The 20,573-nt window shown below is 55.1% G+C and overlaps 2 protein-coding genes across 2 annotated transcripts; one reads left to right on the forward strand and one right to left on the reverse strand.

The window, feature by feature from the left end:
• Window positions 1-248: 248 nt before the first annotated feature.
• Window positions 249-14,143, reverse strand: Stc2 (stanniocalcin 2). Its single transcript, XM_047556611.1, has 4 exons — window positions 13,318-14,143; window positions 11,168-11,310; window positions 8,711-8,922; window positions 249-3,713 (listed from the first exon to the last, which is right to left on the reverse strand). Exons 1-4 carry the CDS (start codon window positions 13,466-13,468, stop codon window positions 3,311-3,313), a joined length of 909 nt encoding a protein of 302 aa, XP_047412567.1. The 5' UTR covers window positions 13,469-14,143; the 3' UTR covers window positions 249-3,310.
• Window positions 13,954-19,948, forward strand: LOC124986458 (uncharacterized). The gene is made up of 3 exons (XM_047554809.1): window positions 13,954-14,128; window positions 14,249-15,004; window positions 15,418-19,948. The coding sequence occupies exons 1-3, from the start codon at window positions 13,954-13,956 to the stop codon at window positions 15,741-15,743; spliced, it is 1,257 nt and encodes a 418-aa protein (XP_047410765.1). The 3' UTR covers window positions 15,744-19,948.
• The last annotated feature ends 625 nt before the right edge of the window (window positions 19,949-20,573 follow it).

Consider the following 20,573-nt stretch of genomic DNA (forward strand, 5'->3'; position numbering starts at 1 on the left):
GCCGGCTCCCGGGGAGCCGTGAAGCTGGCGGCTCCCACTGCAGGCTGGGTCTGGAGGAAGGGGGCATTCTCCTTGGGTGGCTCAGGCTGGGCTTGGACAAGGCCATGGGCTCATCTTCACCTGGTGTCCCTCACATCCCAGAGTGTGACCCTCCCGGCTGTCCCGAGCCGCTGGCCCACGGCTCTCCCCCTTCGCCCTGGACACCCAAAGCCCCCTCAGTCAACCACACTGCTCAGGTGGAAGCCATTTATTTGAAACCTTTATTGGAGGAAAATAATGCAATGTGACAAGGTACAGAGCCTGCTGCCTGTGAGTCCACAACAGAAACAGGTACTGTGGCTTGGCGAGCCCACGTGGGGCCGCTGCTGGGCTCCGACAGCTGCTGTTCCTTAGGAAGTGACCCCTGCAGCATCGTTTCCCATGCTGGGTGAGTGACGTCTTTCACTCGGCCCGAGGTCAAGCTCTGCCTGTGTGCGCGGAGGCGACCGCGGGGCTGGGCTGGTGATATCTGTTTATTTAGCTCTGGTGTCAGCACGTCACCCTCCTGGCTCGCCCTGTTTCGGAATACCAGGGCTATTTATCGATACAAAGGAGAGGTGTTGGGATCATCTTGTTAAGATGCGAAGCTCAAAATAAACACTGCGTCTTTATTTGGAGATCCACATCCTTCCTCAAAGGAAGGCTCGAGAGTGAATCTGTACGCAGCACCGGGAGAGGAGGGGCTGCCCTCAGTGACGGCTTTGCCCACACTCTAGAGGGTGTGCAGGCCGCGCGGATGAACACGTGCGTGCCTCGGGACAGTCTGGAGCAAAAGCAGCCCGGCGACCAGCGCGACTGCCCGCTTGCGCTCACACCACGGGTGCGGGAAGGGCAGCCCTCCAACTTCTGAGAAGAAGCAAACCACAACCGTGGCATGAAAACTTCACCACAGCCACCTGTCCGTGGGTTCGAATGAGCATGGCAAGCTACGCCAGGCCTTCAGGATGCACAGAGGTAACAAATACAAGTGACAAATATTTGCAATAGAAGCAACAAAGGGGACATCAGTAGGCGAACACAAAGACGTCTGCACACCCCGTCCATGCTGGCCAGCGGAGCTGCCCACCCAGCGCCGCGGCAGAGGGCATGGCGTGAGCGTCTGAGCAGTGGAAGGAAACGCCCGCCTGCTGCCGGGGCCGAGGACCAGTCTCCGCCGGCTCTGCCCGTTCCCATGGCAGAGCCCGACACTGGGCGCCTCCTCCCTCCCATCCAGGGCGGAGCTGGGGTACGTGCACAGACGCCGCTGCTCTCTGCGGTGCCAGGCCTTTCTGGGTACTTCTCCCAGCATGGCATCCCACCCCCACCCGCAAATGATTTCTGTACAGCGTGGACCTTGAGGGATTGGGATTAGGTTTGGGGCCTGTAACGCCAGCTGTGTTTGGAGCAAAGGTGTGCCCTAGAATAAATCACTGACGCCTAGGTAAGTTGAGCTCAGCTCTGGCCTCCAGTTGCTGCGAGGGAGACCTAGTGAATAGAGAGATAAGGGAGGGTGCAGACCCTTTGGCCCCCTCCCTAGCTCAGGGATGGACAAACTGAGCCAAGTCCAGCTGGGGGCCTGTTAAACTCCAACTGGAACAGGGCCAGGCACACTGGTTTCTATCTGGGCTGCTTCCAGCTCTCAGGGCAGAGTGGACTAGCTGCAGCAGAGAAGGCTCTGCCTGACAAGCTGAAATACTCTATTTCCTCTCTGACCCTTTACAGAAAAGTCCTGCCCACCCCGCTCTGGAAAGGCCCAGGAAGCCTCCAAGCCTTACCATGCTGGATGCTATCTGAGTACCGGCTGCAAGAGGGCTGAGCTTTAACGTGACAGCCTGTCGGGAAGAAACGCCTATCAACGAGATGAGCTCAAAACTGCAAGAAATCCCCTCCGCGCCTGCCTTCCTGACACCCGCTTCCCTTCCTCGCATCAGTTCCGTTTCTCCTCTCTGCCCTTCTTCTGTCCACCAGACTTCCCTCCTCATTACTCAGTTTCCAATCCGGATCTGGAGAGTCCTGCCCTGTGGAGGTGTCCAGCCTCACCTCTACTCATGCTAAAGGTTAACTCTCTCTCTCTCTCTCTCTCTCTCTCTCTTTGTATTCAGGATTGAACCCAGGGGCACTTAACCACTGAGCCACATCCCCAGAACTTTTTATTCAGGGTCTCACTTGGTTGCTTACAGCCTTGCTAAGTGGCTGAGGCTGGCTTCAAACATTCGAGCCTCCTGTCTCAGCCTCCTGAGCCGCTGGGACTACAGGCTTGCGCCACTGTGCCTGTCCAAGGTTAGCCCTCCTGATGGGCAGCAGTTGCCTCCTCTTCTCCCTTTCTCTCCTCCAGATGGAGAAGCCAGGTGTCCTGCTTGGCCTCGCAGGGTTGTGGGTACAGAGCTTGGTGGGACCTGGCTGTGGTCAAGGGAAAGACGTCCTAGGGCCTCCCCATGTGTTTCCCTCCAGGTACGAGGTCCGTCCCAGGTGAGTGTGAGCCAGGCCAGGTACAGTGCTGTCTGATTCTTTTTAAAAATGCACTTAAAAATTTAGCCCCAAAGGGTGGACTGGGGCTGCTTTTTCCCCCTGCTTCGAGTTGGTTTTAATGACCCAGTTGCTTTGTTTGAAAGCCATTTATTTAGACAACAGATATGTAGATGTAACTGGATAAATAAAAAAGTGAACTCGAGATTGGAAGCAGTGGTTAAGTATGACACGCAGGGGCCACGCCCTCAGACTGTGTCCCCCAGGCGGAACAATGGCTCAGAAATCACACATGGAAATGACACTGCCCCTCAGCCTCCGAGCGGCTCGGAACCGCCAGGCCCCACGCAGGACGCTGGAGGGGGTCGGCAGAGCGCTGCGTGGCCGCTGTCCACCCGTCCCTGCACCTCCAGGGACGTCCTCTCTCCACTCCAGCCCTGGAACCCTGTGGCCCCGCCCTGCCCTCCCCAGGACAGCGCCAGAGGCCGCGGGGTGGAGCCCCAGCGCGTGGCCCAGCCCAGGTGGGCGCTCCCCAAGCAGGTACACCACAGCCCGCCACCCACTGGCCCACGATGGAAAGAAGACAAAGATACAAGGAGGTCGCGGGACTCCTTTGAGCGCACGCAGGTGCCCAGCTCACCAGGCCTGCTGAGGCCTCGCTGCCCCAGGAGTCTCCATCTCACCTGTTCAGACACCGTCATGAAGTCCACAATCCCACCAAGTCCTGCGTGTGACATCCCCCCTCTTTAATGGCAAATGTTTTGGAATGTCCATAGATAAGAAAATGGACGGCGTGGAGGAAAGATTTCATGGCTGGTCTTTGATTTCACCTCCGGATATCAGAGTACTCAGACTGTTCGTCCTCCCACTCGCTGCTTCCAGAAGGTCCCTGGGCCCCTTGGCCCCCCACTCTGCCCCGGGCCTGGGCATTTGGGTGGCTCCTGCTGCCTCGCTCGGCCTTGGGGCCTCTGCTGGCCTCCCTGCTGCTGGGCTCCGAGAGGTGCTGGCTGGCCTCCCCGCGGTGGGTCCTGGAGAGCCTGGCTCTGTCCCCTTGGAGCTGGCGCTCGGGGGGCGCCGTGGGGGGCCTCTGGATGGCTGAGGTGCAGAAGCTCAGAATGGAGCACAGGCCTCCCCAGTTCTGCTCGCACTGGGCCTGGACGCTGCGGGTGACAGCCTCCCTCACCTCCTCCCCACAGGTGAGCAGCAGGTTCACGAGGTCCACGTAGGGCCTGGGGGGGAAGCAGAGAGACAGTGAGGACGGAGTGCGTCCCGGGAGGCTCTGGGGCCATGCTGGGGCTCTTCCTGGAACCCCTTCAGGCCTCTACCATGCTCTAGGGAGCACAGGTCTCTGCAGACATTTCCTGGGCCATTGTGGACCAGGCTCCATGCAGGCGTGGTGGAGCTATAACCCCGGGCACTGTCACCCCAGAGTAGCTGTAAGAGGGAGCCCGACCCCAGACCAAGGGCAGTGGCAATGTCAGGCGCATGGGGTACAAGCCCAGGGTCTGGGCGCTGGAAGAGGCGAGATTGCAGGAGGGGCTGGTGATTGACCTGGGCAGGAGCCCTAGCGGCTGCCAGAGCTTGGGCCAGTGCAGTAGCCCTAGGCAAGGGGTGGAGGAGAAGCCACGAAGGAGCAGGGCTCTTGGAGGGGCTCCAGATGGCGTCCTCAGCCCCCACATTGCCGGGATAGAGAGGCCGATGCCTGCACCAGATACCTTCTTCCGGGGCCACCTCCCTCCCCAAGGCTCCTCAGAGCTCTCCCCACGTCTGTCCGCACCTGGCTTAAGCTCATGAGGAAGAGTATTTTGGGGGAGTTACCGGATGCACAGGAGGACTACGGACTGGGTGGAGGGCTTGGGGATGTCATTTCCCACGCAGCTGTCCCCTCTGGGTGGCCTGTGTGTGTGTGAGATCTGACCACGCTCATTCTTTCTGTCTGGGCTTCGCCAGGACTAGGGCTGAGGGCCGGTGGTCAGGGATCCTGGTTGGAATGACAGCCAGAGCCAATGGCTCTGCTCACTTGGGCTGCCCTTCAGGGCCGGAGGATGTGTGCGGAAGGCGGGGGCAGCGTGGGCATGGACCCACCTGGGGAGAGGTGTTCCCAGCAATGGCTGTAGGGCCACCTGCTCAGCCCTTTCTACTCTCTCTGGCCTTTCGGAACCCCAGGCGGGGTGGCTGCGGGCTGCTCCGTGGAGGTGAACAGCTTCCTCCCTCCCTCCCTGCCTCCCAGGTGCTGGGGACTGAGCCCACTGGGACTCTACCACTGGGACATGCCCACGGCCCACTGACGCCATGAGAAAGCAGTCCTTAGCCGGTGAAGGTCCTGGACACGTCTGACCACGACTCTGGACCTCGCCGTGAGCAGGGCAGTCGCTGTGGGATGTGACACGGTCATAGCAAGCCTGGCTGGGCCTGGAGGGCGGCCGCAGAGCCCATGTGGTCTTCCTTTGCCATGCACCACGCCCCTGCAGCAAGAGCAGGCTGCTCTGGGACCTGAGGGGTAGTCCTCAAGCTGTCACTGGGTGCACTGTCCTCGCTCGGGGACGTAAAGGTCGGTAAGAGGGAGAAGGTGGCTGAGAGGGCAGGAGGGCCGGGGCAGGCTGGGCGCAGAGAGGAGCGTTCCTGCGGGTGGAGCTCAAGCAGCCTTTGGAGTGCCCTGGATGCTGCCATCTCTGTGCCTGGCTGAGGGCAGAGTGCGTCCGTCTCAGAGGTGGCCTGCCAGCACCAGCGACAGCATGGCACGGTCTCCTTGGGCTACTCAAGGAGGGCCTGCATGTGACAACGCAGGGAGGAGACGCTCACAGCTTATATGACCCCTTCTGCCTCGAAAGGGAGCCACTGGCCCTGTTTCTCAAGTTCACCAAGTACATCTGCTGAGGTAGCAACGGGGTCCTAGCGCCCAATGCACTGCCACCCCGTGCATGAGGCAGGGGCTGGGCCTGTCTCTTTGGGGTTTTAATGGATCCTCCTCCTCAGGCTTCCTTCCTCTGAGCAGGAGGAGCTGTCTTGGGAAGGTGCAGCCTGCCCCGGGCCTCCCTCACCAGGGTGCTCTGTCTGCGGAGCCCTGAGCCCCGCAGAACCCAAGGAGGACTTGGACCCCAGAAGGCAGGACTAGCCCACGCTCTCCTCAGCCCTTGGCTCTCTCTCCCAGGAAGCTGTGGCCTGTGGGGAGCGGGTGTGTGCTGAAGTGAGTTGATCTGAGCCTGTTTCGAGCTGGCCTGCTGCCTGCTCAGGCTGCAGGCTGAGCCTGTGTCTAATGACAAAACCCAGCAAGCTTGACTGGGTGTCAGTGAGGCTAAGGGATCTAAAAAAATATTTGGAGGGGGATGTGCTGGGAGGCTCCCGGCCGCCAGCACCCAGCGACGGGTGTGTGCAGGCCATAGCTGGCTGCCCGCAGCTAGGGGGAGGCAGATGACAGGGAGAACGTGGGGCCAGCAGGAAGAGATCGGGAGCGGAGGCTGAGGGTCGGGAACAGCTGCTTTACTGACGGTGCTTGTTTTGGGGTTGATGGGGCTGGGATGGGGCTGGCGTGAGGAGGGGTGCTGTGGATTCTGGGGTGACTGTATGTCCTTTCTAAAGTGAACAGGAAATTCAGTTCTCATTCTCATTGGTGACCAATGCCACACAATCTGCAAGGGCCTTGGGGATTGATAGGTCCTTGAATCAGTTAAGAAGATGAAAAAAATAAAGTTAGAGATCTCAGGCAGTTGAGCTTGACGTGCAAGCGGATGCACTGCACAGCCAGGGCTTCGTGAGGGCAGGCGATGGGGGTCTTGGGGGAGCTGGCAGTTGGTGGGACACACTGCCCAGAGGGGCTGGCCTAGCCAGAAGCAAGAGGACCTGTGTGTGGCCACACGGCGTGTTCTTAAAAGAGGCCGCACTCCTGGTCCGGCGGGCCCCCGCGTTTCCAGAGCAGGCCAGGTGGGGAAGCTTTTGCAGCAAAGCCTTGTGGCACAATGTGCCACGTGGCCCTGAGGAGACCCTTGAAAGTCACTTAACCTCCTTCTTCAATTTCAGGGGACAGGACACAAAACCCTCAAAACCTTCCATTTCCTAAAAAAGATACTCAACAACATATCAGAGGCTGACAAACTGCACCCCATGCCCATGGTCAATAAGCCATCTCTCAAGGTGACAGTGGGGATGGGCTGGGGTGAATGACTTAGGGAGTTTCTCAGCCATGGGACCTGGGTCTTTTCTGGGGTACTTGGAAGGGAGGGGGTTTCACAGAGCTCTCTGTGCAAGATGGGGGGATATGTTCAAGAAAAGGAAAGAACTGTGCTGCACTTCGGGACCCATGAGGTGTCGGCAGGTCTGGTGAGGGAGGGATAGGTCAGGCACAAGGAGGTTGAGTTTGGACAGCGGGCTTGTGCCTGACAACTGGCTCCAGGTACAGATGCCCTCTGCAAAAGGGGTGCCGTCAACCGCAAAGCAAAAATAAGTGGAAAACCAATTGCATCTGTACTGAACTTGTCCAGGATCTTTTTCCTACACATTATTTCCTAAACGATACAGTGTAACAACAATTTCCATAGTATTTATATTACATTGGGTATTATAAGCCCTCGAGATGATTTAAAGCATAAAGGATGGAGAGCGAAATGGAAAAAACCTGCTTTGTGCATTTATGAATGTGTCAAATGAACCCCACTATTACATATAACTACAATGCATTAACATTTGTTTAAAAGTGAAAAACAAACAAACGAACAAACCGGGAGAATGTGTAGGTTGTATGCAAAAACTATGTCATTTTATATAGGGACCTGAGCACCTATGGCTTTGTGTATCTGAGGAGTGTCCTGAGGGATGACGGTACCACCAATCCCCAATTGCTAACGGGGACTCAAGCCCCGGAGCAAGGCTTCAGGCTCTTAGCTTCACTTTCCTCTTCTATAAAATGGGACAGCCATTTCTATCTGGTAGCTTGGTTGGGAAAGACGAATATGTTCATTCATTTAAAGACCCTGGCCAACGACCTGGCACATTAGGAGAAAACAGATGGGTATCATTGCTGTTGATGCTGTTGTTACTATCGTGCTTTTACAGCTGTTTGGAAGAATGAAATGTTGCATAAGGCGTTAGTATGATTCAAGGACAAGGCAATATTCTTTTGCCTTTGTCAGGAGCTGAACCTTATGTTCCTGAGGCCGTACTGGGTGTTGCAAGATACCTGCAGCCTTATAACCGAGAGGGTAGTGAGCAGATGGTTGTTGTCCTCCATGATCGAGGCGATATTGGGGGTGAAGGTGGGGTAGCCTGTTTAGTGACATAGCTGGGAGCAGGTCATGGCATGAACTGAGGAGCAAGAGTTCAGGTACTAACTTGGCCCCAAGCCGCCCTGTGCAGAGAACAAGGCTGCCCTCAAGCTGGCAGTGACATGTGTTGGACTGTTAGCTGGTGGCTTGCAGCTCCCAGGAAGGAACCATTGGCCCACCCCTCAGGTCAGGAACGACTGTGTACCAACTTGCTTTACCATTCTACAAAATTTGGGATCTGATAGCTGGGATAATTTTTAAAGAATGAGGCGTCCTCGGCTTATGCAGGAATTGCAAGTCTTCAAATAAGCAAGGCTCACACTTTCCTGGTTTGGCAGGCTAATGCTCGGCAGGTTAGCTTTTGCTGTTTGTTTGGCACTTTCTCTGATAAGGCATTTTAAAGAAAGGAGGGCCCTGGAGGCGGGGAAAGCACTGCTCTCCGTTTGGGGCACTTGAGAGCAGCACTGCTTGGCTCGCAGTCCTGATTTTGCTGTCCACCAGCCATACTTGTCACCTCAGGGGTCTCAGTTTTCTCATCTGTCAAATGGAGCCAGTCAAAGCATCCAAGTCACAGGAAAGCTGAGAGGGTCAGGTGAGATGTTCCTGCAAAGCGCTCAGCACAATGCCTGGCACTTGGCCTACATTCAGCAAAAATCTCAGCACTCAGCTGCCCACAAGGACAACCCGGCAGCTACCTGGGATGTTCGGAGACCTGCTTGGCTATGGGGACGAGGAGTATTTCTGAATCTATACCTTTTAGTAAAGCTAATGGCCCGTGCCCGACGCCCAGGTTTTGGAAAATGGTGATGGAAATCTCATTTTTCTCCAAAGCCAGCAGGACAGGGGCTCCTAGGGACTCTGTGTAGCTTCCGGGAACGCGGCCTGGGATAGCAGGCCCGGCAAGCTGAGCAATGCCCTCTGGACCCCGTCACCCCGTGGTGGCCCCTCCCGGCTGGGGCAGCACTCACTCGAGCAGCAGCAAGTCCTTGAAGTGAATCATCTCCACCATCACCCGGATGTTCTCCTGCGCCGCCGCGCACAGACCGTGTTTGAGGTAGCATTCCCGCTGCAACTGGAACACCATTTCCTTAATGGCCGGGCACTTCCGGCTTATGCAGCCGAACCTGTGCCGCAGAGCGTGGGCCTTACACTTCAAGGCATCTTTGATGAACGACTTGCCCTGGGAGCAGCGAGGACGGGGAGAGGAGGGGGCAGAGGACAGGAGGCCGTTACACAGGGCATTTCAGACAACGCAATCCCAAGGCCCTGCCTCAGACCCACGTTCTTCCCAGGTGACAGGGCACCTCGGAGGTACGTCCAGATGACATGACACCTCCGGCCCTGGGCCAAAGAGGATGTTAGTTTTGTACACTAACAAATCTGCCTCCTTCCTCCCCAGCTGCGCCTTTAGTTCCCCTTGAACTGGGGCTTCCGCGGCTGTCTGTCAAGGCAGCTCGGGCTGGCTGCTGGGTGGCAACTTTTCTGGAGCACCCGGGGAATTGGGCCACAACGCCTTTGTGGCTCTCAGCAAGGGCTCTTCCCGAGTGGAAGGTGCCCGCTGGCCGCGCTGTATGCTCCATTCCAGGAGCCTCACCAAGATGGGGGCCCGCGGGCCTCCCTTCCTGCCTCAGTGCCTCCGGTTCGCACTCTGGGCTCCTCTCATTCTTCAAGAGCATTCTCTGCCCTTCTGAAAACGACTCTACTCCTTTAAACTGTTAGGGTTTTTGCCACTAAAAGGCCGCCTGGCACCCGTCCTGGCAGTGTCTGAGCCGGAGCGGCCCTCCCCCACGCTCCTGCCTCTGAGAGGCCAGCATACATCTGGCCCGCAGCTCTTTCCTGGCAACCCCGTTAGGCTGCTTATCCTAGAAAGGAGACAGCTGTTGGGGTTGTGGAGGCGAGCTCTGCCCTGGCTTCCTTATCAGCCTCCCGGGCAGGGGGCACTTGGGTGCCTACCCAGGAATCCCCACGGCCTCCATTACTATAGAAACAAGCTGTGGTCGGAGAGGCCACCCCTCTGTTTTTATATGGCCCGGAAGTCACTGAGTTGAGAAAGTAAATGGGTTTAGGTTGGACCTGGGAAGCCAGCCAGCACACTTATTTTGGTTCTCCCTTTAGAAGCAACTGCAATGTGCACAGATAGCGTCTGATGGCTGAAAACCCGTCCTGTGGCCCCTGCTCCCTTAGCTTTCTGGGGGGAGCCCCATGGGACAGAGGGCTGGGTTATGTGCTGAGAGTTAGAGAATATGTCCCTCTAACTAGAGGACATATTCCTGCTGGTTGAGGAGAAAATGAAGATTATGCAGGGCCGCGGCGACCTGTTCTTGCTATGCTTCTCTGACATCCTGTGGGATTGCCCTTCAACACACCCCTTTCCTCCGGATTTCCTATTACGCTTCCTAATTCCAGTTAATCCAGAAGGGATGCGTTATGAGGGAGCCTGGAGTTCAAAGTTCTGCTCTTTCCTCCCCTGGTCTGTTTCCCCTCTTGCCACCTCACATCCTCTGTGGTTTAGGCTGCCGGCCCTGTTGCCTCCCCTGCTGGCTCCCAGGCCCTGCAGGATGTCAGGGGATGCTGACTGGTGATGTGCATGAATCACACCTCAACCGCGGCCTCCCAGACGCTGTCACTGTGCTCCAATGAAACGGGAGAGGAAGTTTATGATATCTAGCAAAAGGGTGTTTCAACAGGGCACATGGGGCCAGGGAGAAAACCAAGGTGGGCCTCATGCCACCTGCCATATAGTACGTATTTATGTGTTGGCATTGTAGCCACAGATGCTTGTTAGGTCCCTGCCCTGAGTGGCAACCCAGCCTTACCTTGGGACCCCAGAATATCTGAAGTGGGTCAGGCCCTGGTCATATTTATTGTATAGAACAAAAGAAAAGCACAGAGTTCCAAGACTTATGCATGGTTTTGACTTCTCAGGTTGGGAGGAAAGTCTGCTACTTAGAAGGAATAAATGTCTGTTCTTTTGGAGGCTCTGCAGAGTCCAGGTTGCCTGTACCCGCTCCCTGCCCCTATTAGGTGGAGAAAGCTTTCGGCATGTATTACTGGGGGTCCCTGCCCCTGTCCCTTTAGCCTACTGTCCCTCATGAAATGCTCTGGGGACTGGATTCTGGGTGGCCAGACACAATGTGTCCATAATTTCCTATGATTCTGGTGTGCAGTTCACTTTGCCTGTGTAGACACAGCTTAAGGGTGTAGAAGGATTCAGCTTACAGAAAGACAGCAGGACATCAGTGCCATGGGGAGACCCTGGCATCTGTTCAGCACCTGGAATGCCTTTGGAAAGTCTGAAATTAACACAAAGAACAGCTACAGAAATCTGTTAAGGGGTTAAGAGGCTGCTAAGGAGTCTTTCCAGCAAACGCTTCTATCACACTATGCTAACCCGAAACAGTCTTCGTGATCTATGTGGTTTTTACCTGGGCGTCAAATTTTCCAGCGTTGTGCAGAAAAGTCATGCAAATCCCATGTAAGCCCCGAATCTCACAAGAGTTGTTCTCGAAACATTCAAACACACCACACCCCACATCACCAGCGTTGACCAAACAGTGTTGGATCTCCGCTAAAATGAAAATGACAAATATATAAAACTCAGCCGTGCTGGGGAATGCAGAGAGGGCAACTGAAAGAAAAGTTAGTAAGGACTAGAGGAAAATCTAAGGGGGAAAAAAGTTAGTAATAACTATTTCAGAACCCAAGAACAGGGAAACCGAATTTCATCACTAATACCACTCACGGAAAATGTGATATTTGTAAATATTTGTAAAAATTAGCCCAAAATTATAAAAATCAAAATCAGAAGTTAAGTCTGAGTATTCTCTCCTCTCCTTTCCATTTTATTAAAGCATTTATGGGAACACTTATTTTGAGAGCAGAAAAATATTAATATTAGCTTTTTAAACCCACAGACAAAAATAAGATTTTTAGATGAAGGTATTTCATCCATGAAATACCCTTCTCTACTTGGATCTGTAGAATCTGCTGCTATGAAATCAGTCATTTCCTTCCTGACCCCCAAATGAGAGTGTCCTAAAAGCAGTTTCAATTCAGCTTTATGATTCAACACCTAAAAATCAAAACAAAATTCCTATTAAGGCAGCGCCTCCAAACCATCCGCATTAAAAATACCAAGCTAGGGAAGCCGCGGCTTGCGAGCAGGCTTGGGAATGGAGTCTGACCCGGGTAGCCTAGCAAAAAACGCCACCACGGGCCGTTAGAGGTTCCTTTTAATTAGGGATCCGGTGTGAGATATCACTTAATCCCCTGGAATTCGCATGGCCCCAGAGCGTGCTCCTTCCTTCGCAGAATGTGCTCCTGACTCGGCTCTGAAAGGACAGGCTGAGGGCGTTAACTGTCAGGCTGCAGCATGCGGAGCCTCTTCCCTTCCTCCCCCTACCCAATTTTCTGATTTAAACCGACCACAAAATTACATCAGAAAAGTATCTTTTGGAAGAAGGGCAGAGTCGGAGGAGAAAATCGCACTCGGATTCATCTAGCGAAGGAGGGGTGTATTTGTGGAGGGTCACCAACTACCTAGGGTCAGGTCCAGTTCCCAGAGAAAACGCCGGAGAAGGGGAAGGGTTCTGCGGGTCCCAGGCTGTGCAGGGCGCCCGCCAGGGAGGTGAGGGCGAGAGGCTCCCGGAGGACCCCAGCGCAGGCCCCGCGCACCGGAAGGAGGGCGCCGGGCGCGACTCACTCACTCGGGGCGTCCCCTGTGGGCATTCGTGCTTTCCTGCCCGGGCGGTGAGCGCACGCCGCCGCCTCTGCGGCGCTTGCCCGGCCCCTAGAGTACGGCGGGCCTGGGTGCAGAGAGAAGGGGTTGGGCTTTAGGCGGATTTTCTTTCTCTCCCCGGAGCTGGGGAAAGGGCCGGCCCGGAGTCCCGCACGCCTGGCTCTGCCCTGCAGCTTATGGGTGAGCACAGAGCCGGTCGAGCAGAGGCGGCGCACGGTTCGCGTCGTGTCACCGTTTCTTCGCTTGCTGACCTGCCCAGAAACAGGGACTGCGGCAGGACGACAGAGGTACGCTTTGCGCGACCCCTGCCCCTTTTGAAAGCAATGCCTCCGGGGGGAAGTTCGCGATGCAATTCGTCTAGCCAGCAAAGTTCTGGGATATCGGGCATCTTTGGAGGAGGGAGAGCAGTCCTGCCGAGGCTGGCCGGCTTTAAAGAGCGGTTCCCGATGCAGGGCTTAGCCCGGCTCTGGGGACCCTCGGAGCCTCCCTCCAGCCCGCCGGGATGGAGAAGTGCGCTTTGCACTGGACCCGAGACTCGAAGGCTGGCGCTGGCAGCGTCAGGCGCTGCCTCATTTCCCCTCAACCCCGGGGGAGGACAGCAACAAGTCCTGCCCCAGCCATTTCATCACCCTGCTAGCACGTGCGGATTCCGGGCGCTCGGAGCCCGGTGCAGACCTCGCTTCGCCTTGCGCTTTCCTTGGCACGTCCCGCGCCACCCCAGGAGTTTGCGCTGCCGGGGGTGGGCGTCTGGATCTGGGCGAAACGCCCAGGGCGCGCTGCGTGGGTGCACGGTGCTCTCTCCCGGCAGCTCCTGGTCGCAAGGGCGCACGCATTTACCTGTGTTCTGCAGAGACAGGCGGCCTTTCTGCTGGGAGCTCCTGTCTTGAGGACCTTCGGGCGGGTTGGTGGCGTCGGTCCCCCGCGCCAGGTCGAAGGTGGCCAACACCAAAGCCAGGGTCACGAACTGACCCAGACGCTCGGCACACATGGTTCTTGGTATAAACCTCCCGCCTGGAGACCTGGGTTCTTTGTGCTTCTCTCCTCCTCCTCTTCCTCCTCCTGCTCCGCAGCTTCCCCTCCTCCTCCCACTCTTCCTCCTCGCTCGCCTTTTCCCTCCTCCTCGCGGCCGCGGCTCGGATAGAGGTTACCCAGCGCCCTCCCGTAGCTCTCCGGAGAGCATGTGACCAGGCCGTTAGCAGAGCCGCGAGTGCCTGGCAATGGCAGGGATGGTGCCTCAAATATCCCTGGAAGCTCTGGTGTCACTTGAATGAAGGAGTCGAGCAGGTGTTGTCCCGGCGGTTGGACCAATCCGAGACCCTGGCCCGTTTGACAACACAGCCTGGAGGCGGGGCCTGCGCCCCACTACTACAGGAGGAAGCCCAGCGCCGCTGGGAGCGCCCGACAAAGTTGTCGACCTGGCGGCCGCCACGCGTTTGCGTGCGTGTGTGTGAGTGTGTGTGAACGCGGCCAGAGATGCGTGCGCGTGTGCGGGTGCTCCGAGGCAATGGCCGAACAGACTTAAAAAAATCCAAGTGGAACTCAGCTCCGGTTGCAGTTAAAGGGCGAGAGGGGACGGTTTGCGCTGGGACAGTCACCCGGGTCCCTGGCTCGCGTCACAACCTCATCGGCTGCGAGTTTCCTCTTTCCAGTTTGGAATTCAGGAAGGTCCGCGGCCCCGAGGTCTTGATAGGTTGTGCATAGTGATCGTGAGGGCAAACTGAACGCACGTGGGAATTCTTAGCGGGTGACGCTTTGCGTTAAAACAAAGTAAAACAAAACACGACCGAAGACCGGGACAGAAAGAAGTACTCCAGTATTCGGCCTGAGCAACTGCCGCCTCTTCCCGGTTTCTTTTTGGTGGGTCGTGCAACCCTGGGATGTCCAGTCTCGCTCCTCCCCCAATCCAGACGGAGTCCAGTCTGGGCTGCAGGGATCCAGGTGACAATCCAGACTTGCATCATTTCCAGGCCGGTGGCAGGGAGGCCCCGGCAGCCTGAGTCAGCCCGCCGCGGAGCATCGCGTGCCCCGGGGCCGAGCTTGAAAGACAACTTTAGGCGTCTCCACGCACACGCTTCCATTTCCCCACAGCGCTCCCGCCGCCCGCTCGGGGTCCCTCTACGCTTCGGTCATCGGAGGGAAGCGGTAGAAACAGACAGAAAAGCGCCATCTGGGGAAGGGCTCTCCATCTCTCCCCCTTTCCTCCCCGAGCCCCTCCCCGAGCACCGCGGGGACGAGCTGCCCCAGCAGCTTTCTCCTGGCCCGGAGGAAGCCGGGGGAAAGTTGGGCGCCGCTTGGAGCGCCTCTTACCCCCGCTGTGTGTGTACGTGTGCACGCTCACGTCTCCCTCGCGCCGGGCCGGGGACAGGAACTGCTCACGGCCTCGTCAACCCGACGGCGCAGCTCGGGGGTCTACGGCGGTGGGGGAGGGTGGGAGGCGAGTGCTGCCACCTAGCGCCGCCCGACGCGCTCCGGGTGTGGGCCCGCCCGCCCCTCCCCCGCACCCCACGCTCCCCTTGGAGAACAGGTGAGCCGGGTACCCGCTCTAACCCCCCGCCCCGGGCCTCCCCGCCTGCGCCCTCTGCAGTAATGCGCCCGGGAGGTTTCATCACCCACTGCCGCGGCCACACAGTCCCTGTCTCCGCGGCGGGGCGCACTGCCCGCCTTTTTGGGGCCGCCATGTGACAAGCCTGGGGGAGGGGGTACAGAGACACTCTGGCAGGTCATCCTTAGGCTGCTGCTGGGTTTCTGAAGCTTCCCTTCCTGGCTCCCAGCTGCCCTGGGGCGAAGAGAAGGTGGAGCCTGGGGGCCTGGGTGAGCACCGCTGGCCGCAGCCGACCACCGGTCCACCCATCCCCATGAAGGACAGGAGGTGGTGGGGAGGGCACCTTTGCTGTGGGCTTTCCCAGGGCGAGTACTCAGAAACTGCTCATCTTTCAGAGTCCCAGGAAATGGTCGCTTTGAAGGTCTGCAGTGTTGGTGAGAAACTGACCGCCCATGTCCACAGTTCCAATGGCAGCTACTTTCTGCAGCCTGAGGTCTTGAACGCAGAGCGTCGGGGACCTTGCCTGAAGATGGGCCACCCTCACTCCCACCTTGCCGTGTTTGAGCTGTCAATTTCGCTTCGTTTATTAGTTTATGAAAACCCCTCCTTAGGAACAAAACAGAAAGCAGAAGCCTCGTGCCATTCGCCCCCTCGAGGCCCTCCATTTCCAGAGTCAAGCTGCCATTTGCTCCCAGCCTTGCTTAAAGGTGCAACTGAGTAGAGATTTTCTTTCCATGTGGCCTTTTTTGAGCAGTAATGGCATTTAAAATGCATCTGGTCACCTGTTTTTTTGGACAGCAGAAAGAGGAGATGCTGGCCACAGGAGTGAGTCACCTTTGCCAGATGCAGACACCTGGGCACTGGGAGCGCCAGCCAGGCCACCCCTCTGCCTTTCTTAGGCACCGCCTTTTGTCACTATAAGGCCCTGGCCTGCCCTGGAAGGACCCTACATAATTTAAAAATTCATCCTGAGGCCATTTGCTCCAGACAGACGAAGGGGTATTGTGGACCCCAGCTGCCCCTTTAGAACAAGAAGAACATGCAGCGGCTAGAATTCGAGGTGTTGTAAGCGCAGCTCCCCGTCTTAAGAGCTTTGTCTCTGCACAGTGTAGCCGAGGTCAAGGCAGTCAGACCCGTGTCAGTCGGTCCCACCAGGGCTGTATGGATTTTGCAGAACCACTAGGCAGTTTGCCAGGCTACCACACTGGGCTGCAGGCTAGGGTAGAAGTGGGGCTGGGGGCACAGACTGATGACTTTATTGTGACCCTCCCCTCCCCCCGTGAATGCCTTTAGCTCCACCTGTCTCTCAGGCCTGGTTTGGGGGATGGTGGCTGATGGAAATGGGGAGTGGGGAGACGATAATCAGGAAGGTAAAATGAGTGAACAGGCCCTGCAGCGCATTCCAAGCTCGAGACTTTAGTGTCCCTGCAGACCCCAAGTCCACCCTGAAGGGGAACCGAGATGTGGGAGGGGTGAGGACAGATTGGCTGTGCTGCCCTGCCATTCAGGAGAATGTGGATGGGCTCTCCTCCTCCATTTGGGGCCACGCGACTCTGGCGAGTCAGACCTGGCCTGCCTCCTGCATCCAGGGGCTTCTGTGGCCGAGGTAGGAGACCCGCATTTCCCTGTGTGTGTCCTCTTCACCAGTGGCCTTCAGTCCATTCCACGAAGGGAGGTTTTGGGCGTGGGTTAGAACCGGAAAGACCGAGGAGGAGGATACGGACAAGTCAAGGCAAGAGACAGAGAGGACATCACAGGTGGGAGGGCCAGCGGAACTGAATGCACAGGGACGCAGTAGGACTTGCCCAGGTTGTTATTAAAGAGGGAGATGGAGCTGGTGAGATGGGCCGGGACGTGTTGGAAGCTGGGGTCATTGTGACAAATGGGGGAGCATGTCATGGGAGGCCTTGTTTTCTGGTCCTCGTGGGTATTAGGATGAGACTAGGGGTGCTTCGACTTGACTCTGTAGGAAGCAGTGGGACAGAGTGAGAGGAATGGAAAGGAACGAGTTGGAATCTTGAGGTGGGTTGAGAGCCCGGCTGGTCGGGGGTGTTGCTTGGTGGGAGCAGGCTTGGCCTTAAAGGATGGCGGCCGTTCTTGCCAGCAGAGGCCAGGACGTGTAGGTGGACACGGGCCCTCTTCCCCAGGCTGTCTGTGACTCCCAGAACCTGAGCGGAGAACATGGCTTACAGTGGGGAGCTCCGCCCACCGCTCGCCCCGCCCCCTTTGGGGCAGACTGTCTGGGCTGATGGCACCACCTTGTGGTCAGAGGGGGAACTGCCTGGCCAAAGAGTGGGTTCCTACCTGGCTCTAAGGCCTGGGGCACAGTGCTGTGCCCCTAAATTTCATTACCATTTCTGTACCAAATTGGTTCATACTGAATTGGACGATCTTCTCACAATGGCCTGCTCTAAACCCCCCTTCAAGGAAATGTCTTCCAAGCTTTTTAATTTCCCTCTTCCTTCTCCTTTCTTTGTGGTCTTCCATTGGGAACCCCCAGAATAACCACAGCTCCAATACATCAAGTCTATGGGAAACGAAAAAGTTCTAGAAGTGAAACTGGACGGTCAGAATTGCAGTCCAGCCTCTGAAACATCTCCCAAGCCGAGTTTCCTCCCTGAAAGTCTCCTCGTTTCTCTTCTTTCATTGGCTGACTATTTCATTCAGCAGGATTCAGGATGAAGGAGGCCATGCCCTTCCTGTTTGGGTTTGCTTATTATAACGACTGTAAAAGTGTCTTCTACTAATTTTCCCTGCAGAAATGCAGGACAACACCACCACGAGTTTAGAAGCCCATCTGGGGGCTGCCCTGGGAACCTGTCGTTTGTAACATGGTCTTTTTGGCCAGGCCTGATGGCACGTACCTGTAATTCCACCTGGAGTGAGGCTGCAGGATGACTTGAGCCCAGGAGTACGAGGCTGGCCTGAACAACAAAGTGAGATGCAGTCTCAAAACAAAACCACAGCAAAATAAGAGTTTTGGAGGAAACGATATTCTGAGTTCCTAAAACAATCAACTCAAAGTGTCAGAGCGCTCCACGCTGTGAAATGGGTTTTTCCTACAGGTCATTAACCCACAGTCAAACTGGTGATGGACCAACTGGACATACGAATGATAAAAAGGAATTTTTTAAAAACCCCACAGAATAGGAACACAGTATCCCTCACCATATATCCATTAACTGGAAAGAACATAAGGCAGTAAGCCCGGGTGTCGGCTTGTGGTCTGAGTTTTGTTAGTGCCTTGCTCTGCAGCTGAGTAGCACCCCAGAAGCCTCTCTGTTTCCCTTGGGTCGACATTTTTCCCTCTTCATTGCATGCTGAGAGAACCCCAGGACAAATGTGGGGCAGGGGCTACCTGGTTCCCGAGGAGGCAGCTGGCTGCACTCTGGTGACTTCGTGGGGCTGGGGCATGCTGCGGTTCTCCCCGCTGGGTTCAACTTGGAGAACGGTGGCGGGAGAAGTCTTTCCGTGGGAGTTTCTAGTGCACCAGATTTTGCACACCTTCAGTAAATGGTCCAGTCTGTGAGTGTGATTACCCCTCACCATACACTCAGAGCTCACTGGACCCAATTTTAGATTGGAGTTTTTTCCTGAGCAGTTCCGTTTGTAAGGACTGCTATGGCATGACTTCCGTTTACTCCTTTAGGAGTCTTCCAGAGGGCCCAGGAGAGGTCTTGAACGTAATAAAACTCATTCTATCTTGAAGTTACCATGTAGGACCATTGAGACTCTTTCTAAATATAGGGCTGTATGGATAAGTCATACAGCTGTAGTGATTTTAATTTTCTGACGTATTAAAAAATTTTCACTTTATCATTCTTGGAACTATTTCATTATTCTCCATCACTATTGCCAATTATGGTAAAAATCACTGAAATAAGAAGCAAGTGGTAGACAGTGGATTTGCCTGGAAAGACGGTGTAATGGGGACACATCTTGTGTTTTATGATGTTGCCCCAAGTATTGCAGCATCTTCTAGGAAGGTGTGGAAGGATTGAGGATGCCATCTTTGTAGTCTTCTGATTTTTTTTGTGTGTGGGCATGTATTTTATGATGATGATGATGATTTCATTATTATCTTTTTACTATGCATTTTATTAAATTATTATTTAGTTGATGGATGATAATTGGACATGTTTATGGGGTATATGAATTTTGCTTTGGATGAACACTGTTTTGAAAAGAGCATCTTTCATTTTCTGCTGAAGAGGAGAAAACTGACAGAGGGAAATGTACGACGGTCAGGCACTCTCGAAGGTGTGTGCGAGCCGGCGCTCTGTGGCTCTGGTGATGGCGGGTTAAGTGAAGACTCAGGCTGTGAGTCTCAAGTGACAGCGGCCTAGATGGATACTCTCAACGGAAGAGGCGATGGTGTATGTCTCAGGACAAACAGGAGCAGATACTCTCCTCTGGAGCTCACGCGACAGGCGCGGTTTCACCAGCTGTGCTGTAACTGGCGCCTGGACCATCCGGTCCTGTCGTTTTTTTTGGTGTTGTTTTACCCAAATTTGCTTGATACGGTTTGAAATGGACAAATGGAGGAGTCAGATCAAGAACAAAGGTGCAAAGAAATGGGTAATACAGAAATGAGAGGAAGGCACAACCTCCGATCATTCCAACGGGTGTCGGAATGAGAGCACTTTGCAATCACCAAGCAGAAGGTGACCATCTCTCTGGAAAACAGTGACGAGCTCGTAGAGGTCTCAGAAGCAGCGTGTTCACGTTGCCGGTGCAGGAAGAGCCAGAGTAGCTGAACTCAGGCTTATGAGGGATTCGCTGGGAATCTGAGATCAGCGTTTATAAGCCGGCTCCGTCTCAGGTTCACACACAACCCCCGGGCAGCAGTTAGCACTGAGACGAGGTTGCTCCCTTTGGGTTCATGTGGCTTCAAAACCAGGACAAATATGCCAGGAAATCTATTATGTTAGATTATTAAATTTTCTAACAAAGTTAAAAAGCAATCCCTTTGGTCACACCTCCATAGATTATTTATGAAAATAAAAAGGATCCATTGGACCCTGGTGGCAAAGGCTGATAACGACTTTTTCCTGGTATGTTGGGGGTTAAGGTTATAGAGGCAAAAAATTAAAACAAAATGAACTAAACTCCTCTAGGTGTTGGGGGTCTCACCGCCCACCGCCAGCCTTCTCCCACACCGGCCTATCTGACCACTTCCCCAGCCCCTACAGGGTTTCTAAGAATAAATCTTAATTTTTAATTTTTTTAATTTTAATTTTTATATTTTATTTGTTCTGATTAGTTGTACATGACAGTAGAATGCATTTATACATTTTGATAGATCATATGTAAGTGGAGTGCACTCTCTCATTTTTCTGATTATCCACATTATAGGATCACGTTGATCATGCAGTCGTATATGTGCCTGAAGTCATAATGTCCGCTTCACTCTGCTATCATTCCTACCCCACACCCCTTCCCCTCCTTTCACTCCCGTCTACTAATCTAAAGTAACTCTATTCTTCCCTATCTCCCCCTTATTGTGAATTAGTTTCTGCATATCAGAAAATATTTGGCCTTTTGTTTTTTG

Source organism: Sciurus carolinensis, chromosome 6, assembly GCF_902686445.1.
Source record: "Sciurus carolinensis chromosome 6, mSciCar1.2, whole genome shotgun sequence".
NCBI lineage: Eukaryota > Metazoa > Chordata > Mammalia > Rodentia > Sciuridae > Sciurus > Sciurus carolinensis.